Consider the following 23,123-nt stretch of genomic DNA (forward strand, 5'->3'; position numbering starts at 1 on the left):
CTGATTCAGTGGGAGCGCATCTGATTTAAAATAAAGAGTTTCATTGGTTCCAATCATTGGTCTAATGTTATGGGGCTCCGTTTTTTTATCTTGAAGTTTGTGAAACCGGGAAAAACCTTGGAAAAATCCATAAATTAGCCCCTTCATTGTTTAAGCCGCGGAGTTCAAAGCGTGGAAAAAAGTAGCGGCTTATAGTCCGGAAAATATGGAAGTTATTAAAGGTGACAAAAGGCAGTTTTACAGCAATAAATAGACTACAATAGGGATGAATTATCGGAAAGTTAACGATGTGATGCATCAAGTAACATATTTGTGTCGCTAGAAAAACGATTTATTTATATTTAATTATTAGCAGATGCGCTACAGTTTTTTATTTAGAAAGTGGCCAATAATCTGTGAACAATATTTGATATGTAGATCGATTTCTCGTCGCTAAACTGTTTCTCGAGCGCGTTCTCTCAGCACCGCTGCTGCTGCTACGTGAAAATTACGTATCACAACACAAGACCGAGACGTGTCCTGAGAGTCACATAGAATACAGAATACATTGTAAAAAAATTGTAAAAAAAATATTACATTGTATCAGGTCACATCCCTAGCTGTTTCATATGTATCTTTAATGTATCGTATCGTTGGCTATGCATAGAGATGTGAATCGCATCATCTCAGTTATAAAGATACATTTTGATACATTTTGGTTCCTATAAGTTTATCCCTAATGAGCGAGCCAGTGGTGATGGTGAGAAGAGAAAAACACTTTGAAACAATATGAAAAAAAACCTTGAAAGGAACCAAACTCAAAAGGGAATCTGGAGGACACTGAATGTCCATTCATTATAGTTTCATCATAGGCTATAGTTCATTCACTGGCAAACACTTCAGAGCAAAACTACACATGGCAGTTATAGTGCTTTAGCTAATTGTTCATATTAATTACAGTCCAAAGTCATCATCATGGTTCTTGTGTCTCATGTATCTATAATATCTTCACAGTAGCCTTCATGGTTTTGATGTGGAGCCATCCTCAGCATCAGCGAGTGTTTTACAATTTATGAGAAGTCTAGAATCAGAGCATAAAATGGCAGGAGGATCTTCATCACTATGTTTTACATGAGGTGGTATCAAAAAGTTTGGAGACTAATAGTGTAACTGGTGCCCACGTCTGCGATTTTATCACGGACAGCAAGTTAGAATAAAAAAACATGAAGTCTGCGTGAAACTCAGCAAATCTGCCACACGTACGTTTGACATACGGCGACGCTGCAACGTCATGAAGATCGTTGGAGATGATCCCACTTCCGCACCCACCCTACTCGGCAGATTTGCGGACTTTGCCCTCTTCCCGAAGATGAAGCTCAAAGGTCGCCATTTTGACACTGTTGCGAAGATCCGTCATGAAAGGTGCTTGACACGCTTCCAGGACACGTTCCAGAAGTGGCAGGAACGCCTGGAGTGCTGTACTGCTGTGCAAGGGGACCGATTTGAAGGTGATAGCGTGTAAACATGGAGGAACATAGTACTTTCTTATAAACACATCGAGTCTTTTCTTAACCAACTCGTAGCTGTGCTTTCAGTTTCATGTCTTCCTCTCATTAGTTAGTATTCATTAATCAGGGATGTCATGGAGCAGTTTTTTCAGCTCTGTTTAAGATGGTTCACTTCCTGTGATGCTAGCAATGAACTCATACTGAGTTTCCATGTACCTGAGCCATGAATTACGCCTTTGACTCATGAGCAGGGTTTAGCTGTTAGCAAACCAGTTGTTATGATGCTCTCGAGTCTCAGTGCTCAGTCTCTCGCCATCTCGGTTTCATCTCTCTGTCGCTTCACGTGAACAATTCGTGACACAATTCACGACTAGCGGAATCGAGCTGATGCTTCTCTTCACACTTCTCAAGTCAGCAAAAACCACAGGATGTTTAATTAGGCTACTTTTATAGCTGGAAGATACAGAATATCCTCCTCATGAGATTTTCACCAGGTCTGTAAGGATCATTATCCGTGACACACATCCAGACCGGGTCATTTCCTGCGATTAGCATCACACAGTATCTTCGCATCTATTTTTTAAATCAAGCGATTGTTTGAGAGGAGAAAAAAAAAAAAGTTTTTACCGCTTTACCCAGCACAGGGCCCATTGGGACGTATTAGCATTCACGGTACAAATCCGATTTGACCGTATGTGTCCCGGACTGATCGAATCACGGCGTTTCTCAGTGATGAATTTGACCCTGTTCGCACCTTTCGTTAAGGCTGTCCGCTTCTAATTGTGTCATCCCATACAGATGTTAATACCCGGTCCTAACGAGGCTTCGGCGCATTATTCTAAGCGCTAATCACAGCTCCGGTGTCTCGTTTATACCTCAAAGCCTGAATACATTCAGTACTTAATGCACTTTTAAAGCTTCTCTGTCTCTCACACAGTGGCGGTTTTACACCACTCTGTGTTCGTCTCAAACCCCCGTGGCCTCGCTCACCTGCTCTACGATCCTGTCCAAACACATTTTACAGCCTTTCTGCTACAAAAAAGAAAGGCTCTGTGACCCCAGATTTCTCATGATGCTGCTCGCAGGCAGAATAAACTCTCAGCTCTCGCTCATTAAAGCTGATTTGGGATTATTTACATGGCATCGGGAAGCAGAGTAAACACGATTAGCCCGGGCTATATAGCGCGGTCAATATTTTCATAGGCAAAGTCTAATTAATAAAACATAACACACAATATAACGGCTGTGTTTTCAGCATCAAACAATTTGAAAACCCTGGTTTTCCTGAGTGGAACATGAAGAAACAGTGACCCCTGGTGATGCATTGTGGAGAATCAGTGACTATCAGGTGATCACAACTGAAAAGTACGTATTTTATTTGTACGCATTTCAATACTGTCATGCAATTTCCTTTTTTTTTCCTACAATTAAATCGTTTTAGGCTTCTGATTACGTTTTACTGTCATGAAATTAGCTCCACCCATAGCTAAAAACAAAAAAAAAAGTGGCTAAGCCCCGCCCTGTTTTCCTTTAAATATTTAAATGTTTTTATTGAAGATGCAGTTCACTTCGCAGACAGTAGGGGTCTCTAGATTATTTCCTTGTCAAAAGTACAATAATTGTGTAAATAAATATAAATGGAAATTTCTGAATAAATCCATAGTCTGACTTGATGTTGTTTCATTGAGGTGTTTAAAATGTTGACATTGCAATATTAAAATACTACATTATTTAAGTTCATGTGAATGTTTACAGGTTTATAGTAATACAATATACAGCAGAGGAAGACACGTGTTATTGAAAAGCCAAAAACAAATGATTTGTGAGGTTTTATTTAGTAAAACACAAATCTGATTGTAGACATCATCACTGCATTAAACAACAACACAACGGCGTCTTCAACACGCCACAAACAAGTCAGTCAAAAAGAAATAAAAGATGAAGTAGTAAAGCAAACTTTCAAAAATTGATTTTTAATTAACAAATAAAATGACAGCATCTGTAGAAGAACTATTAGATTTTATTGGACAAATAGTTCCAGTTTATTTCTGTAGTACTTTTCGCAAAAGTTGTCTCAAAGCAGCTTTAAGAATAAAAGTGAATTATGTGTATTTGTATCTGATGATGAAGCCTGAGGTGACTGTGGCAAGGAAAAACTTCCTAGATGAATGAGGAAGAAACCTCAAGAAGAACCAGACTCAAATACATTTACTGACTGTGATTTGGTGGTTCTCAAAGTTTTTGGAATAAATTTCCTTTTTGGACTGAAAATGAGGCAGTGCTGAAAATGTGCAGTATGTAATTGGTAACATTCATTGTTTATTAAAATATAGTGGAGTAAAAAGTACATCTTTTAAATTATATATGTAGTTGAGAAAAGAGTAAAAGTTGCTTATATCTTTCAAACTTAGTAAAACTACAAAGTAGCTGAAAAATGACTTAAGCACAGTAACGAAGTACATTTACTGGAATACTGTATGGGTGATGCTCCATATCATCTACACCTAAAAATCCTACTGATGAAAAAATTACAATCTCACAAAGAAAAACGTGTCATCATTGATTTTTAAAGTTAATCAACACTATTACCTTTAAAATATTCCCCTTGTACAGTAATACAGTGCTCCCAGTGTTCTTCTGGAACGTGTCATGGAAGTCTATTTGGAGCGTGTCAAGCACCTTGTGAGATTCGCACCAGATCTCCTCAATGGTGTCAAAAACGACGACCTTTGAGCTTCATCTTTGGGAAGTCGTAAAATCTGGTGATTACGGTGGGTGTGAAAGTGAGATTGTTCTCCGACAATCATCATGCACAAGTTGCTGAATGGTTTCGAGATTTTCGGGAGTTGAGCTCATTGAAGGTCTTCCTGATCTCTCATAACCTTCCAGTGATGTTCTTCTGCTCTTGAACTGCTCTTTGTTCTAACTTGCTGTCCGTAAAGAAATCGAACACGTAAGAACTCATTTGGTCAGAACAGCACCAGTTACACCGTTAGCCTCCAAACTTTTTGCTACCATCTACCATATATGTTTTAGAGGAATAAAACTCTTCAGGTCAAGCTAACAAGGTGCTCACGGTATGACATGCTTTATCAAAAGGCAGCCTGCCAGTTAATTCTTTTCATAAAAAAATCACATTCCTGCTATAATCACCACCCTAATCAGACACCAGTGTTATTTATGGACAATGGAGATGATTTGCGCTTTATATGTTCCTCATTTTAATGAGGGGTTTGTCGAGTGTTCCAGTGGAGCTTGAAGCCAAAGCTTCCAGGAACCGCTTGGAACATAACATTTTCCTGACACAATACACAAATAATTAAGTTGCTCCCAGATCTGATGATAGCAGAGTAAAAAATATGAGGTGAAGGTACACACTGAGGTGAGTTAGCAAACGAAAAGCCTGAAGATACGTCTGAGAGCTCTTTTCCGTTCACGGAGAAGAAATCAAGCCTGAGAATGAAAGTGATTTACAGCCTTTGCTCATGCTAACATCTTTCCTGGACTCGCTGACGCTCCTGTGATGAGAGCTCAAAGTATGGAGATGAAACGAAGGGAACTGGCAGCACAAAGCAACGACCGGAGAGCTGAAGTGATACAGAAACTAAAGGACCATGAAAGAGGGAGGATAAAAAGAGATGAAGAGGACTCTGGGTCGATTATGACTGTGCATACGGGAATTAAGGGTCATAAACATCTGACTAGCTCTGACTGCGGCAGTGTGGGAGGCTCTTTATACACTCAAGTGACTCCTAGCTTCGTATACACACACACACACACACACACAACCTTCAACTCACCCTGATTCACAGTGTTAGTGTAAGACACACACACACACACACACACATACAGCATTGAACTTCACAGAAAGAGGAACTATATGAAGTGGAAATACTCAAAGCACTGCTGAAGTAAATACTCTTTTCTGATTGGATGGATGTTAACTGTTAATCCCACCCCTATTATTTCATAATATGAAATAAATCAATTCATTTCAATTTCATTAACAATGGACATTGTCTCAAAGCAGCAGTATGAAGATAAAGAGGTTACAAAGTTAAAATGTAAAAGTTTGTTCCTTATAATTATTGTTAATTAATTAATTAAGTTTATCCCCAATTAGTGAGCCAGTGGTGACTGTGGTGAAGGAAAAACTTTATGATGAAGAAACGTTGAGAGGAATCAGACTCACCAGTGAACCCATCCTCACCCTCAACGTCCATTTATTACAGTTCCATCATTGTCAAAGCGCTGTTCCGTGATTGGTGCTGAAATGCAGAACTGAGAACATTGTAGCAGACTTACACGTGTGTGCTGGAAATGTTCCCCTCTGTTAACTTATCAAGGAGTCCACCGCTTCAGAGAACCGCAAACTTCAAAAGAGCTTCAACATGCCGAGCATCAATATGCTTCAAACGTTGGCTTCATAGTAATGTGCTTTTATATGAGTCAACTGTAGAAACATTGGCAGTCTTTATAAAAATAAAAAAAATTCAGTATATTAGTCATAAAAGAAAATATTAAAAAGAAAAAGAAATTCTGAACTTTTGTCATACCACAATGCCAGTATGGAAGTTGGGGCTCTCAGTTGTTCACGCAGTGAAGTATGAGACATTTTAAAAGTTAATGACAAACAGCATCAGGAAAGCATTTCCTCATTTGTATTACTTTATCTAACCACACACAGGAGACCGTATCTCCTCTGACAAGGACGCTCGCTCTCCGGTAATCAATAGCGACATCGCTTCATCATTAAAACTTCATAGCGTACTGCAGCGGTGACCAGCATGTGTGTGATCCAGCTAAACACCAAGCAGCCATTAAAAATGAACGAAGCCCTGGTCAGACCAAAACAAGCCGAGTGCTGAAAGTTTGATGCGATGTGTAAAAGGCGGACTGGGGGAGAGAACAGAGAGCAGAAGAGAAGCGCTATTATCCAGAGTGACCTGTAGAAAAGCAGTGGGTGTTTGAAGAGTGTGTTTCATCCTCTGCGGTGAAGAAAGCACACATTCCAACCAGACTGAGTGAGAGAAGGCTGGATCAGGAGGGTAAAAGAAACGGCCATCTGTGCTCACACTTCCTGTTTAAACACGGCAAAATGTGAACGGCGCAATCGTTTACCTCGTCTGAGTGATTCTGTGTATGTTATTTGTGGTGGAGCTGCCAGTATTCTGACTATCAGGATTCTCTAATAATAAAAGCTCTGGAGAATTTCATACAAACACTAATAAAATGCACTTAATTTAATGTAACATGCTCGAGTCGAATATTACATATAAAATAAATGTGTTGTTAATCGATACTTCCAAGCCAAAGACAAAAACTGAAGACACACCTCCTTCACTGAGACTGACAGGTACAGAGGCCACACCTCCTTTAGTGAGACTAAAGCACACAGAGGTGTGTCCTTCATTGACAGGAAAAGGTTTAAAAACCACACGTACTTTACTAAGACTAAAGCACATAGAGGCCACACCCACTTCACTGAGAATTACAGGTACAGAGGCCACGCCTCCTTCACTGAGTGGAAAATGTTTAGAAACCACACCTACTTTACTAAGACTAAAGCACATAGAGGCCACACCCACTTCACTGAGAATTACAGGTACAGAGGCCACGCCTCCTTCATTGAGAGGAAAATGTTTAAAAACCACACGTACTTTACTAAGACTAAAACATACAGAGGCCACACCCACTTCACTGAGAATTACAGGTACAGAGGCCACGCCTCCTTCACTGAGTGGAAAATGTTTAGAAACCACACCTACTTTACTAAGACTAAAGCACATAGAGGCCACACCCACTTCACTGAGAATTACAGGTACAGAGGCCACGCCTCCTTCATTGAGTGGAAAATGTTTAGAAACCACACCTACTTTACTAAGACTAAAGCACATAGAGGCCACACCAACTTCACTGAGAATGACAGGTACAGAGGCCACACCTCTTTCATTAAGAGGAAAAGGTTTAGAAACCACACCTACTTTACTAAAACTAAAGCACACAGAGGTCACGCCCACTTCGCTGAGAATGACAGGTACAGAGGCCACGCCTCCTTCATTGAGTGGAAAATGTTTAGAAACCACACCTACTTTACTAAGACTAAAGCACACAGAGGTCACGCCCACTTCGCTGACAATGACAGGTACAGAGGCCACACCTCTTTCATTAAGAGGAAAAGGTTTAGAAACCACACCTACTTTACTAAGACTAAAGCACACAGAGGTCACGCCCACTTCGCTGAGAATGACAGGTACAGAGGCCACACCTCTTTCATTAAGAGGAAAAGGTTTAGAAACCACACCTACTTTACTAAGACTAAAGCACACAGAGGTCACGCCCACTTCGCTGACAATGACAGGTACAGAGGCCACACCTCTTTCATTAAGAGGAAAAGGTTTAGAAACCACACCTACTTTACTAAGACTAAAGCACACAGAGCTCACGCCCACTTCGCCGTTAATGACAGGTACAGAGGCCACACCTACTTCAGTGAGAATTACAGGTGCAAAGGCCACACCTCCTTCACTTAAAATTACAGGTACAGAAGCCACACCTACTACAATGAGACTGACAGGTACAGAGGCCACACCTACTTTACACCTCCTGAAAATTATACATAGCAGCCGTGCACAATAAGATGAACATTTACAATATTATATATACACACATACATACACGTGTGCTTCAAAACCTTGAGCTGACTGCATATGTGTATACATGCGACTCTTCTCAGAGACTGAACAGACGTGAACTCACATTCAGGCTCTGTTTTCCAGACGCTGCAGTGATTTTGACTAAATTGCATCTGCACCATCAAAGGAAGGCAAACAAGAATCCGTCTCTTCCTCGCCCTTTTATTTCCCTCGTCATTTACCCAAACGTTTCAGACACCGATGACACGCAATGCGGCTCTAACTAACCATCAGAAGTCCTGCCGATGAGAATTCCCTCAACCTGTCAGGTAGTGTATTCAACACACACACACACACACACACACATCAATCTGCAGGCCTTGCTGCCTGCTGTGTGTGAATAGAAACACTGTTTTATGGTGTTGTTTTTAGTTTATAGATAATTTCAGACTGGTGCACGGCTGAAAAGATCAAATATTCAGAATAATGAGACGTCTGGACCACAACACGCTTCCTGTTTTTCCTGCAACCTGAGATAGAAAACACGCAAACAAAATAAACGCACAACGTCAGGCCTTTAAGGCTGAAGTGATAAAGCGTATTTTATACGTCATACACAGGACAGGCAGTTGAGCACCGGTTTCTACGTCAGAGAAGTTCAGAATCAGAATCAGGTTTATTGGCCAAGTGTGTTAAAGATACAGACAATATGAGACAGTATATTGTTAAGTTAGTATAAGTTACGTGTATTCAGAGTCGTGTTATGCACTGGGTTCAGTAGGGTTTCTGAGCTTCCTGTTTAAATCACCAGCAGGTAGCTCTCGACTCCCAGAGCGCCAGATTATTGTACTGATTCGTTCACTAGATCCAATATTAAAGCTTTTAGCTCCATATATAGTGACCTATGAATGTGATATGTAGACTTTAAGTTGACTATACAGTGCACTAGATACAAAAACGCCTCTTTGTGTCTATGCAGGCAAAAAAATGAGCACTTTTCTGGCTAATGAGCTACTTAGCGTGTATGTGTGTAATTACGTGACAGAGGAAATGTACATACACCAGCAGGGGAATTTTTAACGCTTTACGGATTTTTAACGCAGTACAAGTACAGAAGTGTGAGTGTTAGAACCCGATCGATATTTCATTTACTTTCAGCAGTCAGCAGCAATTAACAGGCCTTTTTCCCCACATTAGCATCCTCGGAGGCCACGGCACCTCTTTTAGCCCTAATCTGACTGACCGTCGTGACAATCACGGATTAGTGAACACAGAAATCGATGTGGCACCGTGTAGGAACGGCTTCTGAATCACACGGGCCGTGACTCCAACCAGAACACTGGTAAATAATTAGGGTTCATTACCTGCACCTGGAGTCAAACATGCGGGTGATACACACTGACCTGATGCTTTACAGCAAACACACTGATCAGTGTTATGTTCATAGAGAACGTGATCATTCTAGGAAAGTGTGATGTTTCCATACAATGTCAGATGGTCACAGCCACACACATATACAGTATCTGAAGGCAAGGCAAATCCTGTACACACACACTATACTATACAGTGCAGCTGAGAGGTTTTTACAGCACTTCACTTTTTCAACACTTTTACAGCCTCGTTCCTGAATGGATAAAATCATGGTATCACTGTATACCATGTAGTGTGTCCATCACTTAATATGTTCCTGAGGGAACTCAGGTTTTGTTCTGCAAGTAAAAAGGATTGCATTTGTTACGATTTTCGGTACAAATTTTTGGGAAATTTCGGTACGTATCCATGCACCGTTACACCCCTAATACATACATATATATATCTGCAAACCTCGGTTGAAACGAGTGGTTATTTAAGTTACTGTTGCCTTTCTATCAGCTCGAACCAGTCTGGCCATTCTCCTCTGACCTCTGGCATCAACAAGGCATTTGCGCCCACAGAACTGCCGCTCACTGGATATTTTCTCTTTTTCAGACCATTTTCTGTAAACCCTAGAGATGGTTGTGCATGAAAATCCCAGTAGATCAGCAGTTTCTAAAATACTCAGACTAGCCTGTCTGGCACCAACAACCATGCCACGTTCAAAGTCACTTAAATCACGTTTCTACCCCATTCTGACGCTCGGTCTTGACCATGTCTACATGCCTAAATGCATTGAGTTGCTGCCATGTGATTGGCTGATTAGAAATTTGCGTTAACGAGCAGTTGGACAGTTGTACCTAATAAAGTGGCTGATGAGTGTGTGTATATATATATATATATATATATATATATATATATATATATATTATATATATGAAATTTCTTGGTGGTAGTGTTTATGTGACACACACAAGCCTCCTTCCTTCTTACTTAATTATTTCCATGAACTTTGGTCCTCCACCGATGATGTTGTGAGAGAAAAGAGCACTTGGAGTCTTTTTCGGTTTATTTTAATCCACTTTTACTGGCTGCTTTTACTTTACTGTTTATATTTTATTCTGTAAACAGCAGTCCACCCACAGCCTACAACTTTCCTCCAAAGGGAGCGATAATTCGAGTCCAACGTTCACAGCTAGGATTTAGTGAACTCCATTTAGCATTAGTCATGGAGTGTGGATTTATTCTCTACAAGACTGAAGGGGAACATTGAAGGCATATGGAGGTATTTGTGGTGCAGGATCCACAACATGGGGTAATAACCTAGAGCAGGCTCTACTATTACACTGTGTTCAGGTCTCTATCTGACTCTCGGTGTGCGTGTGTGTGTGTGTGTGTGTGTGTGTGTGTGTGTGTGTGTGTGTGTGTATGCTCTGCAGACTCGTGTTCCCACGCACTATGCTGACAGTTGCCAGAGGCGTTAAGGGAAAGCTAGAGGATAAAAAATAGAGAAGAAGTAGTAGAAGAGGAAGATCAGAGGAAGAGGAAGGAACTCGGCTGCTATTTAAAGATATCGGCCTCCCCCATGTGTGGACCCTGCAGAGCTGAGCAGATCAGATCCCCTGATCAGAATCCAAATGCAGCTGGAGCAGCTGCTTCCTTCTCTAGGAGGAAACAAGTGAAATATACATGCCATGCTCAGCTTTACCAGGACATGGATTTGTACTGCCCCCTGGTGGTTCTTCTATGAAGCAGGCCTGAAGTACATTTACATTTGTCAATGTACACAAAGAGCTTAGAGACAGACAGCGTCCAAAGATATGTGGACACCAGCAGTGATCATCCAATTTCATTCCATGCTACCAACATTCTGCAGGGAGAAGAAGAAAGAAACAAATAAAGAAAAAGGGAAAGGTGGAGAGAAAGAGGTTACAGAGTGATAGAGAAAGAAAGAAGAGCCTTTATTTGTCACATATACATTACAGCACAGTGAAATTCGTTCGCATATCTCAAGTGGATCAGAAGCTTGGGTCAGAGCACAGAGTCGGCCATGATACAGCTCCCCTGGAGCACAGAGGGTTAAGGGCCTTGCTCAAGGGCCCAAGAGTGGCAGCTTGGTGATACTGGGACTTGAACCCCTGACCTTCTGATCAGTAACCCAGCACCTTAACCACTGAGCTCCCACTCCTCAAAAGAAGAAAGAAAGAAAGAAAGAAAGAAAGAAAGAAAGAAAGAAAGAAAGAAAGAAAGAAAAATACCACTCCTCAAAAGAAAGAAAGAAATAAAAGAAAGGTCTGAGAGAAGAGAAGAGAAGAGAAGAGAAGAGAAGAGAAGAGAAGAGAAGAGAAGAGAAGAGAAGAGAAGAGAAGAGAAGAAGAGAAGAGAAGAGAAGTCTGCTTTAACGACACCCACTCAGCTGACTGACTTACGGTAGCTGGCTCGTTTTTACGACAGCGCTCCTTTCCGGCACGTATGGCCGCGTGGGTTCTCCAGCAGCGTGTAAACTGAGTGCAGCGCCGTCAATACAGAAAGGACTTCTCCTTCTTCTTTATTTATTCGGTCTGTGTTCTGTCATTGTTTTGTTCTCTTAAAGTTTGTGGTTTATTTTGATTGGTGTTAAAGTTTGTAGATGTTGTTTAAATGTTGAAAGTATGAATGAAGATGTAGTAATGCTAGCATGCTAAGCGCTCTGTAGAGCAGCATGAGGCTGACTGGGAGGTTGTTATTGCAGCCTTTTCTTTTTTATTTCTATTTATTCAGCTGGTTTGGTCCGTATATGAGCTCGTGTTGTTTTATTTGATCTGTGTCGTTCCGGATGTTATGATTTCAGCTGGACCTGACAATCAGGAAAACATCTGGGCACCATGAAGACCCTAATTTTCTTTTCTTTTTTCATGTCAGATTTATTGCTTGAAGATGTCTTACCGTGGAGGAGGAAGAGGAGGAGGAGGAGGATTCAGTAGAGGAGGAGGAGGTGGTGGAGGAAGAGGAGGATATGGAGGAGGAGGAAGAGGAGGATATGGAGGAGGAAGAGGAGGATTTGGTGGAGGAAGAGGGGGATTTGGAGGAAGAGGAGGTGGAAGAGGAGGATTTAACAGACAGCAAGATTTCGGTCCTCCAGAATATGTTGTCGGTATGAAGGATGAGGTTTTATTTCACAGCTTTCCTCTCCAGACTGTTAGATCAGTGTTTGTGTTTGCTGAACGTCTGATGACCAGAGAATGGAACACATTATATTCCAGAAGAAGAAATCAGTAACACGCTCCTCACTCGTTCACGTACTGTGTGTTTGTTTGTGTAGCTCTGGGGGAGTTCATGCACCCGTGTGAAGATGAAATCGTGTGTAAGTGTGTAACGGAGGAAAACAAGGTGCCGTACTTCAACGCTCCCGTGTACCTGGAGAACAAAGAGCAGATCGGCAAAGTCGACGAGATCTTCGGCCAGCTCCGAGACTTCGTATCCTTCAATGTTTCACTCCATGGTTTGAAGGTCTTAAGGTTTTCTTGTGTCTTTCAGCGTGTAGTCCTTAATCACTCCTGCAGTATTTTTCGGTGAAACTGTCAGAAAACATGAAGGCGTCGTCGTTCAAGAAGTTACAGAAGGTACACGTTCATGGAGTGGATTTCTGACGTGTAGTGTTTCTGTAGTTCTTAAAGCCACTTCTAACCTGCTGAACCACAAACATGGTCTGTTTCAACAAATATTTGTATTTGGAAATCCATAGAAAAAAACAATTTATCACAATGCAACATACGTTTTTCTTTTCCATCTTCGTTTTATGTTGCTTTTTTTTACTTTAAATGAACACGAGCTCAGTGAAGATTTTCTTCAATGATTTTCTCGCTTCACATGAATGGAGGAACATGATGTTTTTATAAATTGTATGTATTTAGACACACACACACACACACACCGATCAGATTCTGATCATCAGACACTGATGGTCTCTTCATCATGGCACCTGTTAGTGGGTGGATTTATTTATTAGGCCGCAGGTGAACATTTTGTGCTCAAAGTTGACGTTAGAAGCAGAAAAAATAAGTATTTGAGCGAGTTTAATAAATTGTGATCAGTAGATGCGTTTACACGGAGCGCTGTAATGGGTTTAAAAGTCCAATCCGAATGATCACTAAATTCCAGCGATACAGCCCGCTCCCTCCAGTCCACAATACAGACCTTCATCCACACGCTTTTGCTTCTCGGAGGGACTGGGTGGGATTGAGATGCTCATTAGAGATGCACAACCACCAAAAAGCTCAGTTTTCCTGCTCCGTCTTTTCCTCACACCTTCCAGCAGTAGTGTGTCTACAAACTCACACTGTTGCTTGATTAGGAGCAACAGTTTAAATGAAAATAGCGCATAAGAAATAATGGAACTCCATGTTGATAAGACAGGAATATCAAACATATAACAAAAATGTTTTCCTTCTTCTTCTCTTTCTCTCATTGAGCTCCAGAATTATTGTGAAATTTTCAAATAATTCTGTCCCCCCATATGCTTTTACTATGTGGGGGGGGCGGCAATACTACTGGAGCCTATTGACTCCATGTATAAATATATATATCTTTTTATGGAACGTTTGATTTTCCTCTCCGTATTCTTTAGTTCTACATCGACCCGGCGAAGCTGCTGCCTCTCCAAAGGTTCCTTCCGAGACCACCGGGTGAGAAAGGACCCCCGAGAGGAGGAAGAGGAGGGGGCGGACGAGGAGGTATAAAAAAAAAAAAAAAAACACAGTCATCATCCATTCACACACTGCTGCATCATATCACTTTTGTCTATATTCATAATTTCCTGAATTTGTGTGTGTGTGTGTGTGTGTGTGTGTGTGTGTGTGTGTGTGTGTGTGTGTAGGTGGGTTCCGAGGAGGCCGAGGTGGTGGTGGTCGAGGCGGATTCGGAGGAGGTAGAGGAGGAGGAGGGTTTGGAGGAGGTAGAGGAGGAGGAGGGTTCAGAGGAGGAAGAGGAGGAGGAGGTGGACGTGGATTCAGAGGTTAGTGATGCTGATTGGTTGAAGCAAAGTCATGTGACCCAGTACTCTCAATACCCTGATTTTAGTGTAATTTGTATTTATTTTATTCTTTAAAAAATTTATTTTATTTTAAAACTTGTATTAAATTTAAATCTCTAGTACCAGTTTAGCCTAATCTGCTCTACAGTGTGGTCTTGGTGTCTAGACTAACCTTCACTGAGGTTTACATCAGTAAACACACACACAGTTTAGTTCCTTTGTTCTCATCCTCCAGGTGGGAGATGATGAAGAGCGTACAGTCTTTATTCCTGCCTCAGAGGAAAACGTTCACACACCGGGACGCTGCAGACGGACGATCAGATTCCTCGCTGCTTCTCTCCGGGCAAAACCTCAGTTTTTTTTATTTCTTTTTAACGTGTATATTTTCAGCGGTGGGATTGATGCTAAATATCCGTAAGCGGAGGTGAACTTTGTATATATTTCGCCTGTGTATGAATCAGAGACGAAATCTTTACTCCTTTTATATGTATTTTGAAAGCGTTTATCATTTATCCTGCTGCAGAGAAATGAATTGTACAATAACAGCACTGGACTGCTAGTGCTGAATAAAAACCATCTTGTTTGTACGTTTTGTCCGTTTTCAATAAATTAGCGACTTACATGTTGTATAGATGTAATATATAGATGATAATGGAACGTTAGGAATAACATTTTAAACCATGCTTTTGGTAAAATACTGAACACTGTTTATAAAGTGACATCATGTCTAGACGAATTCCCAAAGAAAACCAGAGGGGGTGTGTCCAAAATTTACAGATTTTCAGAAACCGTGGGATCTTAGAATGTAACCCCTACGAGTTCTGTGTGTGTGTGTGTGTGTGTGTGTGTGTGTGTGTGTGTGTGTGTGTGTGTGTGTGTGTGTAAAAATCCAGTTTCTTCTGTTTTTTTTGGCGTTGAGAAATTCTCTAATCTCAGTAAATTCAGATCAATTGTTTTGCAGACGTGAACATAATTAGTGTTGGTCAGAGATTCGAGTGATGAGAAGAAAAAGAGATGTGAGTCTGTAGATCTCACATCGTCACCTTTCACCCAGATCGGTGAGATCACCTGACCTCGTGGACTTTGTAAAAGCTCTCTGCTCTGAGAGACTTGACGTGTGTGTAGTTTTAATTATATGCTGTTTTCTTTGGTTGGTGTAACGATATAATCACTGATTCCTCTTATTACAATCATTATTGGTTCTATAGCAGCTTGTGGGTTATGCTTCTTAAAACTAGCAACAACAAAAAGCTTCTGTGAAGGAATAATTGGATGGATGGATAAATAAAACTTTATTTAGCATCTACAAGCAAAACACAAAGTTTAAAATAATCTGCATTAGTCAAAGCCATAAACAGAATCTAGAAGATGAGACCCATGTAAACAAAAGACCATCTGCAGGGTAATAAACGAGGGGATGAGCATAGAAGTAAAAAAAAAAAGGTCAAATATATTAAAAAAAATATCACCTTCAGATCAGTGCACCGGTTATTCTTCTATAAAAACACAATACAGAGTTTATTTCTTATTTAACATCTCTTTCAAAATCTGTTGATAACCAGTCAAACTGAGTTCCTCTATAGTAATAAAACTTCACCAAAGTAGAACCTTTGAAACCACAAACCAGAGTGAAACCATAAAGACTCGAAATTTTCTCCCAAAAGTCTACTGACTCAAACACAGTGACTCATCCCATCTTTCCAGTGTTCAGCAGTGACTCATCCCATCTTTCCAGTGTTCAGCGGTGACTCTTCCCATCTTTCCAGTGTTTACCAGTCACTCTTTCCATCTTCCCAGTGTTTACCAGTGACTCATCCCATCTTTCCAGTGTTCAGTGGTGACTCTTCCCATCTTTCCAGTGTTTACCAGTCACTCTTTCCATCTTCCCAGTGTTTACCAGTGACTCTTCCCATCTTTCCAGTGTTTAGCAGTGACACATCCCATCTTCCCAGTGTGTAGCAGTGACACATCCCATCTTTCCAGTGTTTACCAGTGACTCTTCCCATCTTTCCAGTGTTTAGCAGTGACACATCCCATCTTCCCAGTGTGTAGCAGTGACACATCCCATCTTTCCAGTGTTTAGCAGTGACTCTTTCCATCTTCCCAGTGTTTACCAGTGACTCATTCCATCTTCCCAGTATTTAGCAGTCACTCTTCCAATCTTTCCAGTGTTTAGCAGTGACTCTTTCCATCTTTCCAGTGTTTACCAGTGACTCATCCCATCTTCCCAGTATTTAGCAGTCACTCTTTTCATCTTTCCAGTGTTTAGCAGTGACTCTTTTCATCTTTCCAGTGTTTACCAGTGACTCATCCCATCTTTCCAGTATTTAGCAGTCACTCTTTCCATCTTTCCAGTGTTTAGCAGTCACTCTTCCCATCTTCCCAGTGTTTAGACAAGGCCAGAATTGTTCATTTCAACGTGAAATATATATTTTTTCATCCTTATATCATGAGAAATGCTCTGTCTCATCTAAACCAGCCCCGTTAGTTCACTGCACATCCATTGGAAAGAAAACTGAGTAAAAACTAGGCGTAAGATATAAATTGTAAGTATTTCAGGGGAAGAGCATCACGTCAATCACACGTGGGAAGAGCTACCCCACAGTGGGCGTGGCCTTAATTACATGAGCAGATTTGATTGACAACCTGTTTTGCTATTAAAGAAAACGTTTATGTTAAATGAAGAGAAAGAATGTTTTTGATTGTGCTATATTTTATAATTTGTGTACTTTTTAATTGATTTACTGCTTTTTTATTTATGCACATTTGTATTTTTCTACTTAATGGACAGTGTATTTTTTAAGGTTATTATTTTAATACAAACATTATACAGTTTTAATTTGAGCAATAAACCAAAAAAAAAAAATTATTGCTTGGATTGTTGACGTCATAAGTTAATAAATAATCGTAGGCTTTTTGAATAAATAAACGAAACGAAAATGCAAAATCGTAAATCATACCGCTATGTTTTTATTCATTCAAATTTCGTTTTTATCAGTCAATAAATAATAAATGAATAAAAATCAACCCCTACTTCCTGTTTGAAGACCAATCATAAATCACTGCGCAGCTTCAGCGATGAGAAAAGAAACTCGTCTGTGATTGGTGGAGACAAACTCAAGCTCGGTTGTGATTGGCTGGTCCGGGAGCAAGTCCAGTTTTCTTAAGACACGCCCTCTTTCTTGGTCAAAGCACCAACATGGAGACTGCTGGAAAAGTAAGTGAGCTTTTAAACACGAATTCACGACAGAAAATGTGGTTTCGTGCTGAATTTCACGCAGTAACGTGTTTCTAAATCTTCTAATATCTTCTCGGATTCTTTGGAAGGTTAAAAGTCGTGATGCTGTTTTTTTTTTAAAGATTTTTCGGATTTGCAGCTGCAAAGTTTCAAACACACCAGAGTCACGTGCTTCTGTACAACATCAATCATTAATGAGAGATTGAATGGTCACCTTTAGATCACGTGTAGGTAAAATGTAGCTTGTGCATATGGCGTGTATAAACGTGTCAGGGTTTGTTTTACACGTATGCATGCGTTCATTCTTTAAAAAAACAATTATATGCAATTATTATTTAATTATTTCAGGTGATCAAGTGCAAGGCTGCAGTGGCCTGGGAAGCTGGAAAGCCTTTATCAGTGGAGGAAGTGGAGGTGGCACCACCCAAAGCCCATGAAGTGAGAGTGAAGGTAACCTGCACTCCATTCACTCAGAGTGTGTGTGTGTGTGTGTGTGTGTATGCTCGCTCTTATCTGGAGCGGCTTACAAGTATATAATTTATACAACTGAGAAGTTCCTGGTTAGGGGCCTTACTCAAGGGCCCAGTAGTGGCAGCTTGGTGGTGCTGGGATTTAAACTCATGACCTTTCAATCAGAAAAGATTTTCCAACTATCTTGACTTTTTCCCCAGAGGTGTTGAGTGCTAGTTGGCTGCTTTTCCTTCACTCTCTGGTTCAACTCATCTGAACCGGTTTCAGATCTGGTGGTTGTGGAGGACAGGTCATCTGATGAGCACTTAATCATGCTGCTTCTTCGACAAAAATCTCTTTTATAACCTAGAAGTTTATTTATATTTGAGTTGCAAAAATGTACTGCAATTGTAAACGTATTGCAACCGAAAATTGAGACTATTTACTGGTCATGTTTCATAAATGAGCTGCGCAAAGTTCAAAATAAATAAATGAATAAATCCCTTAATTAAAAACATCGCCGTGGTAATTATTATTTAAATGTGTTTAGGAGACGTTACTATGGAAACGATTTTAGCGCATAATATTCAATCAGAATTGAGACCAAACATTTGCGCGTTTGAAAAAACGTGCATCAGTCATTAATGCGTCACGTGCCCCCGTTTCAGATCCACGCGACAGGCGTGTGTCACACCGACGCCTACACTCTGAGCGGCAGCGACCCCGAGGGCCTGTTTCCCGTCATCCTGGGCCACGAGGGAGGAGGAACCGTGGAGAGCGTCGGAGAGGGAGTGACCAAGTTCAAACCAGGTATTGATGTCATGTGAAGGGAATTATGGAAGGATGAATTGTTTCGGGTGTGAAAGTGCCGTGAGGAAGTTTGAGACTGAGATTGTCATGGAAATGGGAAAGACGTTTCGGAAACGTGAACACTAGACAGCAATGCTGCTGGGATGAATCTCTGGAGTAGGATTATCTAAAATCTGAATGATGTTGGATAGGAAAAGAAACAAGCAGATTTTTTTCCTGGATGCAGAAGTTCTGTTAGAGTTAACTTTTTTTTTATTGTTTAGGAGACACTGTGGTTCCACTGTACATCCCACAATGTGGAGAATGCAAGTTCTGCAAAAACCCGAAGACCAACCTGTGCCAGAAAATCAGGTTTGTGCTTTTGTGTTGTTTTTATGAAGTATGAATATCCTGTTAAAAAAAAAACTAACCTGAATTTCAATACATGAACACGATACCTAGTCATGTACACGCACGTGGAGGTCGCCCCCTAGTGGATTTAGCAAATACTGACACCTAGGTTGGATTGCACTTCCTGATAACCGAATAATAATTTTTTTATTTAATAACAGATAAAAAAAAACTGTCATAATGTGCTAAAAGATTTATGTAATGAATAAATATAACGCTCTGTCCAGCGCGTAGTCTCGCGTGTTAAAACAAACAGCACGTGGTGGCAGTGATTCGCCTCTAGAGGCCGCTCTCGTAATGACAGCGGACCAGAAGCCGGAAAAACTATGGATTTTTTTTTTTTTTCTGGTGTTCCAACAATCGATTAAGACATGTGGTCAAGCATAAATATGACCCTCTACATGTCAGAGTTAATTATATTTTGTAGGACTGGAAACCGATGTACTGGCCAAGGAGCTGATGGAGGTTTACTTGTTTGTTTTTTGTCTCAGGGTGACCCAGGGGCAGGGTCTGATGCCCGATAAGACCACCAGGTTCACCTGTAAAGGTAAATCCATCTTCCACTTTATGGGCACCAGCACATTCAGCGAGTACACGGTGGTGGCCGATATCTCTCTGACTAAAGTGGATGAACGCGCACCGCTCGATAAAGTGTGTCTGCTCGGGTGTGGGATCTCGACAGGGTACGGAGCTGCGCTGAACACTGCTAAGGTGTGCTGATTATCTCGGTGTATGCTAAACACACACACATGCAGTACACCGGCTGGAGGAACTGGATATGTTTCCTCTCTGCGCAGGTCGAGCCCGGATCCGTGTGCGCGGTGTTCGGTTTGGGAGCCGTCGGTCTCGCCGCCATCATGGGCTGTAAAGCCGCCGGAGCCTCCCGGATCATCGGCGTGGACATCAACCCGGAAAAGTTCGAAGTGGGCAAGAAATTCGGCACCACCGAGTGTGTGAACCCGAAAGACCACAGCAAACCCATTCAGGAAGTGCTGATGGAGATGACTGATGGAGGCGTGGACTACAGCTTCGAATGCATCGGCAACGTCGCCATCATGGTGCGCGTCGTAGCTACACTTTATAAATATATGTAACTTATAAATGATTATAAAACTTTGCATGAATTTAAATGTGTGTGTTTGACAGCGTGCCGCTCTGGAGGCGTGTCATAAGGGCTGGGGGACGAGCGTGATCATCGGCGTGGCCGGCGCGGGTCAGGAGATCTCCACTCGGCCGTTCCAGCTCATCGTAGGACGCACGTGGAAGGGCACTGCGTTCGGAGGTGGGGAGTCCGAGACCCTCACAGCACCCGAGTAAAACAAAGGGTTTCAGCTTTTGTCTAAAAATTAGTGAGGGGCGCCAAATGACCGATTTACTCTGTTGTGGAGGATTCAGGTGTTTTCAGGTCTTTCAGAATTATTACTCAAATATGACAACGGTCTTTTACAGTTTTTAGCTGAAATAGTATAACATACATGTGAATTTGGATTGACACTTTTATTTTTTTATTTTATGTGCATATATGTTAAGTAGCCGACTTCTTTCTTTGGGGTTATTGGGATTTTTGGTGTTATTGCGCTACTGGTGTCATTTACGTTAGAGGTGGCCTGAAATAAATATATTAATAAATAATTACGTAATTAATAAAAAATATGCAAATAGAACACCCCTCATGCAGCAAAAAAAACACCATGTGTTGTCAGTAATTCGCCTCTAGAGGCCGCTCTCGTAATAACAGTGGACTAGAAGCCGGAAAAACTATCGGTATGGATTTTTGCGGATGGCGATGGTTCCAACAATCAACTATCGGTGACAATCAGCAAAAAATAAATTAAAAAAATATTAATCAGTTAATCACTAATTTATTATTAGTGTCGTTTGTGCTATTGGTGTCATTAGGGTCAGTAAAGAAACCTACAGAAATGTCCATCTTGAAATCATTCCAGGTTGGAAGAGTGTCGAGAGCGTCCCTAAACTGGTGGAAGACTACATGAACAAGAAACTGATGGTGGACGAGTTCGTGACCCACACGCTGCCCTTCGATCAGATCAACGAAGCCTTCGACCTCATGCATGCTGGAAAGAGGTTTGACTTTCACTTGAGTTCTGAAGATTTTGTTCGTTGTTTTTGTTTTTTTGCATTTACGATCGGCATTTTTGTTCCTCTGTGTCTCCGCCAGCATCCGAGCCGTCCTGACCTTCTGAAGACCAGCTTGAGCTCCTCTATCAAACTTGGATCATTAATTAATGTCTGGCACTTAGAAATAACTCGAGCACTTACAGTTCAGATCCTGATCTCAGAGTTGGTGATTGTTGCACATTAAAGTGGATTTAAAAAAAAAGATCAATAAACTGATCATTACATGGTTTACACAGTGTGTACACACCTGGTTGATGATTGACTCAAATACACACACACACACCCCTGTTGATTTGTCTTTTGTTCAGCATTGCAGGCATTAAGTTTTCTATAATATCAAGTTTTACTTAGAAGTAGATGAAAATATTTTAAATAAATATATTATGAGGGCATCATGTTCTTCTGAATGTCAATCAATGAACCGCAGCTCCACAGTACCAGCAGCACTCACGCAGCCCCAGATCTTGATGCTACCACCACCATGCTTAACTGTAGGTAAGACAACATTTTCTTGGTTCTCCTCACCAGGATGTCACCACACCATCTGAGCCAAACAAGTTTATTTTAGGGTTCATGGTTCCTGAGGAACGTAGTTTCATTTCACTGTGTACTGCATCAGCTATATATGATTGAAATGACAAACACTTCTTGACTTGAGTCTCATCAGACCTCAGGACATGGTTTCAGTAATCCATGCTCTTGGGCAGGTCGTCTTCTGTTTGCATGCTTTCTTGTGAGACAGATTCTGAAGAGGACCTTTTGCTTTTGCAACCTCTAAAGCAACGCTGCAGCACTCATGAGTCTCATGATGTTTTATGATGTAAAAGAATTGAGAAAATCAGCTTCTGCACCTGACGCACAGCACGAGGACTCAACTTCTTTGATGGACCTTTGTGAAGTCTGTTCTGAGTGGAACCCGTCTTAGAAAACCTCTGGATGAACCTGAACACTCAACTGAAACTCAGTTTCAGGGTGATACTGATCTTATAATTGCCTCAGCATCTTTGTGGTAGTCTTTACCATGAGGTCCATGTTGAACATCCAGTGGTCAGTAAAATTTTAACTGCTCTAATACAAGATACACACATTTGTATGGTTCTGTCAAGCAGACAAGAACATGAACATGACGAATGATCATGTGGCTTTGCATGGTTAAGTGACATACAACTGTTATTACTTAGGGTGTACTTATTTTTGTTGCCAGCTATTTAGACTGGATAGATAGATAGATAGATAGATAGATAGATAGATAGATAGATAGATAGATAGATAGATAGATAGATATAATATAGAGCCTTTGACTTCTTTGGAAATATTGTTCCTCCCAAATAACATTACAGAAGTGGATTATAAAGTGGCAAGAAAAAACTCCCTGAGACTTCATAAGGAAGAAACTTCATGAACCCAAACTCATAAACACGATAATAATAATTTTAGTCTTTTAAAAATGTCATATTGCATTAAACCATATTAAGCGTTTTTTTCACGTTGACACGTTTCCGTATTTAAATTTGTAGTACATTATTTATAGACCTAAATTTCACTCCCTACAATTGAACAGAGTTCAGTTTAGCAACGCAATGTATTATTAGTATTGACATATCGACCTA

General features: G+C 40.9%; 2 protein-coding genes across 3 annotated transcripts; both read left to right on the plus strand.

Annotated features, from left to right (window-relative positions):
- Window positions 1-11,885: 11,885 nt before the first annotated feature.
- gar1 (GAR1 homolog, ribonucleoprotein) lies at window positions 11,886-15,073 on the plus strand. The gene is made up of 7 exons (XM_046849449.1): window positions 11,886-12,034; window positions 12,377-12,608; window positions 12,777-12,931; window positions 13,018-13,077; window positions 14,082-14,187; window positions 14,331-14,468; window positions 14,722-15,073. Exons 2-7 carry the CDS (start codon window positions 12,392-12,394, stop codon window positions 14,730-14,732), a joined length of 687 nt encoding a protein of 228 aa, XP_046705405.1. The 5' UTR covers window positions 11,886-12,034; window positions 12,377-12,391; the 3' UTR covers window positions 14,733-15,073.
- Window positions 15,074-17,582: 2,509 nt separating this feature from the next.
- On the plus strand, window positions 17,583-21,744 carry adh5 (alcohol dehydrogenase 5). Of its 2 annotated transcripts, none has more exons than XM_046849445.1 (9): window positions 17,583-17,703; window positions 18,073-18,174; window positions 18,843-18,984; window positions 19,248-19,335; window positions 19,866-20,085; window positions 20,172-20,432; window positions 20,521-20,656; window positions 21,321-21,459; window positions 21,554-21,744. In XM_046849445.1, exons 1-9 carry the CDS (start codon window positions 17,686-17,688, stop codon window positions 21,576-21,578), a joined length of 1,131 nt encoding a protein of 376 aa, XP_046705401.1. In that variant the 5' UTR covers window positions 17,583-17,685; the 3' UTR covers window positions 21,579-21,744. The 2 variants fall into 2 exon arrangements, with proteins under 2 accessions (XP_046705401.1, XP_046705400.1); XM_046849444.1 differs by lacking the exon at window positions 17,583-17,703 and adding an exon at window positions 17,916-17,951.
- The last annotated feature ends 1,379 nt before the right edge of the window (window positions 21,745-23,123 follow it).

Source organism: Silurus meridionalis, chromosome 5 (assembly GCF_014805685.1).
Source record: "Silurus meridionalis isolate SWU-2019-XX chromosome 5, ASM1480568v1, whole genome shotgun sequence".
Lineage (NCBI taxonomy): Eukaryota > Metazoa > Chordata > Actinopteri > Siluriformes > Siluridae > Silurus > Silurus meridionalis.

Coding starts and splice junctions, on each gene's coding strand:
- adh5 (XM_046849444.1), top strand. CDS start 17,931: ATGGTCACCTTTAGATCACGT. Junction 18,985..19,247: donor AGTGACCAAGTTCAAACCAG/GTATTGATGTCA, acceptor TTTATTGTTTAG/GAGACACTGTGGTTCCACTG. Junction 21,460..21,553: donor CTCATGCATGCTGGAAAGAG/GTTTGACTTTCA, acceptor TGTCTCCGCCAG/CATCCGAGCCGTCCTGACCT.
- gar1 (XM_046849449.1), top strand. CDS start 12,392: ATGTCTTACCGTGGAGGAGGAAGAGGAGGAGGAGGAGGATTCAGTAGA. Junction 13,078..14,081: donor CGTTCAAGAAGTTACAGAAG/GTACACGTTCAT, acceptor CGTATTCTTTAG/TTCTACATCGACCCGGCGAA. Junction 14,188..14,330: donor AGGAGGGGGCGGACGAGGAG/GTATAAAAAAAA, acceptor GTGTGTGTGTAG/GTGGGTTCCGAGGAGGCCGA.